The sequence below is a fragment of the Mus caroli genome, chromosome 9, assembly GCF_900094665.2.
Source record: "Mus caroli chromosome 9, CAROLI_EIJ_v1.1, whole genome shotgun sequence".
NCBI lineage: Eukaryota > Metazoa > Chordata > Mammalia > Rodentia > Muridae > Mus > Mus caroli.
Window position 1 is genome coordinate 103,358,303 of NC_034578.1, and position 7,765 is coordinate 103,366,067.

General features: G+C 44.4%; 1 protein-coding gene across 3 annotated transcripts in view; it reads left to right on the forward strand.

The window, feature by feature from the left end:
- The window catches only part of Ip6k1 (inositol hexakisphosphate kinase 1), a 48,671-nt gene that overhangs the window by 18,575 nt on the left and 22,331 nt on the right, over window positions 1-7,765 (forward strand). For 2 of the 3 annotated variants that reach the window (XM_021171266.1, XM_029481390.1), the window contains one exon: window positions 6,146-6,493. In XM_021171266.1, the coding sequence (XP_021026925.1) occupies window positions 6,271-6,493 (223 nt within the window). In that variant the 5' untranslated portion in view covers window positions 6,146-6,270. The remainder of the gene's footprint in view (window positions 1-6,145; window positions 6,494-7,765) is intronic. The other variant, XM_021171267.2, reaches the window with a different exon arrangement.

Here is a 7,765-nt window from a genome sequence, read left to right on the forward strand (position 1 = left end):
CTTACAGTTGGATCTCATGGAGGCATTTCCTCAACTGAAGCTCCTTTCTCTGTGATAACTCCAGCTGTGTCAAGTTGACACAAAAATAGCCAGTACACCATCTCTGTAGCCCCCAAAACAAATAATTTATTGACATAGTAAGGGAGTCGTGAGCTAGGCAGCAGTAAGTATCTAGGGTACTGCCTGCCTCTCAGGGTTTGTTTATGGAATTACTCAGACTTGGTTCTCCTCAGACCTAGTGTTGTGCACCCCATGCTTATGAGACTTTGTCCATTGTGTTCTGATTTGTTACAGGAATTTTACTGTTTTCCTTAAATGTGTCAGACAGTAAAAACATGAACCAAAGACCAAAAGACATATTTGTTAAAACTAAAAGTATTGCTTTAATTTTGTCTCCCCTATCCTGGCTTACCAGGTTTAACTTTACAAAAAGCAAGTCTAAATAAATAATCCCAGACGAGCCAGAGCTACATAGTGAGACGCTGTCTCAATAACCCTGTCTCAACAGTAGTAGTAGTAATAACACTAACAATAGTAATACTGTGGGTGTCATGTTCATTAGTCGTCCCAGCTATTTGGGAGACAGAGGCAGCAGAAGAGTTGCTGGAATACGGATTCCAGGCTACCCCGAGTAAAAAGCCAGACCCTGTCAGGAAAAAAGAAAAAATCATCCTTTAAAAGCATGTGATTGTCAGTCATGATGCTTTCACTGCCTACGTGAGACAGTTAAAGCCTTTGTTGTGCTAGGGATTGATCCCAGGGCCTCTCACACATGCTAAGCATGTACTTCACCAACATGTAGTTAGAGCAGCATGTCTCCAGCTCTGATGGATTTTGTTTTAAAAGAAGTAATAATACAATAAATAGAAAATTATGAACTGATTTTTGATGTGATTTGCAAATTTGCCTTTGAAATGTAAAGGTACCAGGGGTGCTTTGATTAATAAAAAATGACTGCCTAACAAGTGCAAGTGGTTAATCTGCTACCATAAGAAAGTGTGTTGGCTACAGAATTCTGAATTCTGAGCTTAAAGTAGGTACTTGCTGCTGGGAATCTGTGCTTCTGCCTGGCTGAGGGGTAAGGGAACCAGGTATTGCCTTGCAGTTGCTGTTGAGACTGCTTTCCTGGTTCTTAAAATAGCCTTGACCTTGTTTGCATCCCAAGCTCATCACAGTTCTCTTGTTTGCCAGGACTTTGCATTCACTGCCACTTTCTAGGCTTATTGTTTTGTTGAATTAAAATTAGACCTGAGAAAAACAAACCTAAAACACCCAGCCCAAGCAACAACCCCAACCATTTATTTTCTATCTTCTGTTTGGTATTTTTTGCCCCCTTTTTTTTTTCCTTTAGTATCATTGATTAAAAATTAATCCTTTTCTTTGTAGGTTCTTTTTTTTTTAACATTTGTACAGTTCTTGTTTATGTTATTCTTACCTTCTTACATTTAAATTTGTTTTTGATTAATTTATCATGTCTCTTTGAGAATCTACACAGAATTTTATGTTTTCTTTGTTGCTGGTTTGGCTTGGAATTTTGTCTGCAGAATGATTTTTTTTTCTTAAGATTTATTTATTTATGTATACTGTGGCTGTACAGATAGTTGTGAGCCTTCATCCGGTTGTTGGGAATTGAATTTAGGACCTCTCCTTACTCCGGTAGACTCTGGTCAACCCCAGTCCCTCAGTCCCTGCTTGCTCCAGTAGCTAACTTCAGATGCACCAGAAGAGGGCGTCAGATCTCATTATGGATGGTTGTGAGCCACCATGTCATTGCTGGGATTTGAACTCAGGACCTTAGGAAGAGCAGTCAGTGCTCTTACCCGCTGAGCCATCTCTCCAGTCATTCAGAATGTTTTTGTAACTCCACTTTACCTTTTTTCTCTAGTGTTGGTAGAGATGGGTGATGCCTATACTCTCAGTACACAGGAGTCTAGGATAGGAGGAATTGTCCTAGGCTTGGCTATAGACTAAGACCCTGTCTCAAATGTGTGTGTGTGTGTGTGTGTGTGTACCCTGCTACCTCAACCTCCTGGGTGCTGGAATTATACCTGTGCACCCCCCCCCTCGGGTGAAAGAAAAGAGGACTCCTGGAATACAAGGCAGGCACTCCACTGATAGCTGTGTTTGCCAGCCTCCTTCAGTCCTTTAAAAAAAAAAAAGTGTGTCTCTTGTATGTGTTTAAAGATACATGTATGTCTGAGTGAGTATGGGTTCATATTTTGGTGGTTGTATGGAGGTCAGAGCATGTGTATGTCATGTCTGTGTGTGAGTATGAGCACATGTGTTCACATGTGCTTGTGTGAAGATCAGTGTAATTGCTTGTGTTGGTCTTTGCCTTCTGCCTCGAGACAGGGCCTCTTGCTTACTGTTGTGTACAGCCAGCCGGCTGGCCAGCCCACCCTGGCCTGTGAGCTTCCAGGATTCTCTTCTCTGCCTGCAATCTCTCTGTCTCCCAACTATGAGCACTGAGATTACAGACACATGAGACTTTATCCTCTGAACCATCCCCCAAGCCTACCTCTAGTTCTTTTCAAACTTTTTGTTTGAAAAAGGAGCTTGGTAAACTGCCCAGACTGTCCTCAAATTTGATATCCTCCTGCCTTAGCCGCCTTAGTGTTGGGATTAAAGGTTCTACCACCACATGTGCCACCATGCCAGAGAAATTAAAGAGTTTAAATTTTTCTTTAAATATATGTGTGTGTGTGTGTATTCATTCACACACACACTAGCTGACTTCAAGTGTACCAGAGGAGGGCATCAGATCTCATCATGGATGGTTGTGAGTCACCATGTGGTTGCTGGGGTTTGAACTCATGACCTTCGGAAGGACAGTCTCACTGTCCTAACCCACTGAGCCATCTCACCAGCCCCATGACTTTTAAGTTTTTAAAAAAATGTGTGAATGTATGTTGGGGCAAGGCAATTGCCATAGTGTCTGTCTGTCTGTCTGTCTGTCTCTGGCTCTGTGTAAGTCAAAGAACAACTCTGGAGTGGGTTTCTCCTTTCTGTGACATCTGGGAACTGAATAAGTTGTCAAACTTGTGAAGCATTTTACCCACTGTGCTATCTTACCCAGTTCGAAGTCTTAAAAGTGACTTATTTTTAATTGTGTGTGTGTGTGTGTGTGGGGGGGTGCACATGGGTGCAGGTGGCAGTGGAGTTAGGTGTCAGATCTCCTGGAGCTGCAGCTATAGGCCGTTGTGAGCCACCTGACATGAGTGCTGGGGTCTCACTCCAGCTCTTTGCAAGAGAAGACAGACACAGTCTTAACTGCTGAGCCCTGTTGGCTCCCAGTTCAAAAACTGTAGAAAGCAGTGGGGGAGTTAAACCTCAGAGATTGCTTTGGGTAGAGGGAATGGCTAGTGCCAATACATCCATGTGTGAGGAACAGTATGTGGACAGACTATGTCTAGAATGGGATAACAAGCAAGCCCAAGACGGGTAGGATATGAAGTCAAAACCTGGAGTTGAGGATGGGACAGACACAGGTACAGAGGGGTTTAGTGAGGAGAGGGAGGCTAGCTGTTTGTCCCCATTAGGTTTTCCTAGAATGAGTAGGCTGCTGGGTATGATTCCTGAGTCTTGACTGGAACATTAATAAGAGACTCGGTGAAGGGAGCATCAAAGCAGACAAACAGGAAGGTGCGGGGAGTACTGCTTAGGGAGAAAGGAAGAAAAAAGTATGCCAAGAACATTTCACAGTTTCTTCCACCTCCTAGAGCAGTGCTTCTCAACCTGTGGGTCCCTGAGACCATCTGCATATCAGATATTTACATTATGATTCATAGGAGTAGCAAAATTACAGCTATTAAATAGCAGTGAAAGTATTTTACAGTTGTGGTCACCACAACATAAGTTGTAAAAGGCATTAGGGAGGTTAAGAACCACTGTCCTGAGCCAGGCGTGGTGGCACACACCTTTTTTTTTTTTTTTTTTTTAAAGATTTATTTATTATATGTAAGTACACTGTAGCTGTCTTCAGACACACCAGAAGAGGGAGTCAGATCTCATTACAGATGGTTGTGAGCCACCATGTGGTTGCTGGGATTTGAACTCTGGACCTTCAGAAGAGCAGTCGGGTGCTCTTACCCACTGAGCCATCTCACCAGCCCTGGCACACACCTTTAATCCCAGCACTGGGGAGGCAGAGGCAGGCGGAATTCTGAGTTCGAGACCAGCCTGGTCTACAGAGTGAGTTCCAGGACAGCCAGAGCTACACAGAGAAACCCTGTCTCGAAAAACCAAACCAAAAAAACAAAAAACAAAAAACAAGCAAACAAAAAAAACCACTGTCCTAGAGGATTGTGATGGTAATTATAGTCTACTTGGGAACCAGGGCTTTTCCTATCATGTATACTAGCATTCGTCTAAACCAACAAACTCGGGGCAGTAGTGCTGCACACCTTTAATCCCAGAACTTGGGAGGCGGTGGCAGGTGGAGCTCTGTGAGTTGCAGGACAGCCAGGGCTACACAGAAAAAGTAACTAACCCGTGTTTTAAATAAGCCAGACTAGCCTCAAACTCCTAGTGCAGGTTAATCTCCTTGCTTTTTTTGGGGGGGGGGGGCAGAATTTCATTCTGACCAGGTTGATCTTAGGTCTCTAGCCTCAGCCTCCTGAGTGTGAAACTATAGGTGTAAGCCATCACACCAGGCAAGTCAGGCAGTCAGCCTAAAGTGCCAATACAGAGTGTGTAAAGCAGGGCAGGGCAGATGGACAGTAAGCTCAGGCAGGGCAGTGGAACTCCATGGCCTCCATGAGCACAGGCCACTCACACCCTGACAGGCTTTCAGCTGTTTTAAGGTAAGTCTCAAGGGTGAGTGCTGCTTGCTGTGTGGCAGATGGTGAGTCTTCAGGGTATCTGAGGAGCATGGTCTGCAATGGCCTAGGACTCCTCAGTGCCCCATGCTGCTCCTGCCCTGATGCCTTCATTGCTCCCTGCCTTTATCCTTCAGGCGCCGTCTGCCTACTACAGTCCTGACTCAAAAGCAGATTTGGTATTAAAGAAATAGCAAGAATTTAAACTTTTCTTTATGTCTTTTTTTTTTTTTGGCTTTTTGAGACAGGGTTTCTCTGTAGCCCGGGCTGTCCTGGAACTCACTCTGTAGAACCAGGCTGGCCTCGAACACAGAAATCCACCTGCCTCTGCCTCCCAAGTGCTGGGATTAAAGGTGTGCGCCACCATGGCCCAGCTGAATTTTAAGTTTTCTTAAGGGAAAGAAAAACTGACCTCAGAGGGAAGGTGCTCTCTAATACAGATAACTTTTCTCTTTCCCACAGTGGGAAGGAAGACTGAAAGTAGAAGAATCTGAATTTCTCTGAGGAAAAGCAAAAGAAAAGATTTTTAAAATTGTTTTTAAAATGTCGTGGCTCGTGCCTTTAATTCTAGGACTTGGGGGGCAGAGTGAGACAGATTTCTGACTTCCTGGTCTACAGCCAGTTCCAGTCCAGCCAGGGCTACACACAGATAGCCCACCTGGGGGAGGGAGGCCGGATTTTGCTTTAAATCCTACCAGAGAATGGTTTTTCATGTCTGGTCCTTTGTACCTTTAGCAGAGAACTTTACATGACCTGATGCTTAAGGTAGAAACTCTTGTCTTGAAGACAGCAAATTTAGGGCCATCCTGGGTGATAATGGGGAAACCTTGTCCTAGAAAAATAAACATAAAAATATTGGCAAAGAATTTGAGTTCGGATGATGGAAGCCAGAGTTGTGAAGATGGATGATGGTGATAGTTATACAAGCAGTGTGAATGTACTTAATGTCGCTGGAACGCACGCTTAATGGTTAAAATGCACACAGGCCCAGACACACTTCTCTTGGGTTAGGATGAGACCTCGAACAGAATGTATTTCTGTTGTTTTTTTTTTTTGATCCTTTTATCTTTGAGGCTTACATAACTGAGTTAGTTGTCATACTGATGGTTATGACATGGTATATCTCTGAAGTGAAATCCTCAGAGTATTTAGAGGGTGTTGGACAGGAGCTGTGTACACAGAACAATGGGTGGAAACCAAAGCTGCATCGTTTTAAGAGTTCTTGAGCTGCCTCTTAGGTTATAGTAGCAGACATGCAGGGGATGCACACAGCATGGAAACTGACTGGCCAGACTTTTGATTCCCTTTTCCTATCTTGTCTTTTCTAGGACAGAACAGTAAACTAAGCAGACTGTGACCATTGGCCTCCCACTAGCCAGGATCAACTTAGCTCTCCTTTTGTGGTCCATGTGCTGCATCGTCTGCCGTCAGTGTGCAACCGGCCCCCAACGCAATGTGTGTTTGTCAAACCATGGAAGTGGGGCAGTATGGCAAGAACGCAAGTCGGGCCGGAGACCGAGGAGTCCTCCTGGAGCCCTTCATCCATCAGGTGGGCGGGCACAGCAGCATGATGCGGTACGACGACCACACTGTGTGCAAACCTCTCATCTCCCGGGAACAGCGCTTCTACGAGTCACTCCCTCCCGAAATGAAGGAATTCACCCCAGAGTACAAAGGTCGGTCAGTGGTCCTTTTTGTGAGAATAGCAATCTTTGACTGACTTGGCTCAGTTGTCCTGTGTTGTTTGCCATATGACATGGTTGACATCAGGGAGACCCATTGGTAGAGAAAAGCCTATTGTCCCTTGTTTGTGACACAGGTCTAGGGGGAAAGGGACAATTCTTTGATTCCTAGGAAGGATAAAGGGGTACTTTCCAGGCTTTAAGGTTGTTGAATAGCTGGTAAGGGACAGTGGTGCATGTTTGTGTGTGCAGGAGAGGGAATTTATGGAATATTCAGGAGCCCTGATGTAGAAATGTTTGAAACAGTTTGTTTCAGAGCTGGCTTTATAGAACAGAAAGAATCTTGTGGGTGTTTTGGAACCAGGCCACGATAGCATCTGTTCTTTGCACTCCATATATACTGTTAATTACTATTTGTTTGTTTGTTTATTTATTTGAGTCTACTGTAGCTATGTTCAGACACACCAGGAGAGGGCATCAGATCTCATTACAGATGGTTGTGAGCCACCACGTGGTTGCTGGGAATTGAGCTCAGGACCTCTGGAAGAGCAGTCAGTTGATGCTCTTAGCTGCTGAGCCATCTCTCCAGTCCCTCCATCGCTCTTCTAAAGACGAGGTTTCTCTGTGTAGTCCTGGCTGTTCTGGAACTCACTCGGTAGACCAGGCTGGCCTTGAACTCAGGATTAAAGAAAGGTGTGGCTCACTAATCACTACACTTGGCCTATTCAGCTCTTTGTAAAACGAGTTATTTTGTGTGTATTGGTGTTTTGCTTGCATGTATGTCTGTGTAATACATGTGTACCTGGTACCTGCAGAGGCCAGAAGAGAGTGTTGCATCCATTGGAACTGGTGAGCTGCTATGTGGGAGTTGAAAATTGAACCTTTGTCTTCTAGAAGAGCAGCTAGTGCTCTTAACTACCAACTTACCTCTCCAGCCCTGTTTATGAGTGCTTTGTTACATATCTGTGTGTATACCACGTGTATGCAGAGGTCAGAAGGTGGACATCAGATCTCTTGGAAATAAAACCGTGGTCTTTTGCAAGAGCGGCAAGTACTTCTAACTGCTAAGCCATCTCTCTGGCCCCATATACATTTTTATGACTGCCTATTCTAAGAGCTGTTTATTCGTTCAAGATAGGGTCTTAACTATGTAGACGCTGGCCTTGGATTCAAATCTCACAGAGGTCTACTTGCTTCTGCCTGCTGAGTGCTGAGATTAAAGATGTGTGACACCACACCAGGCTATAAGTATTTATTTATTTATTT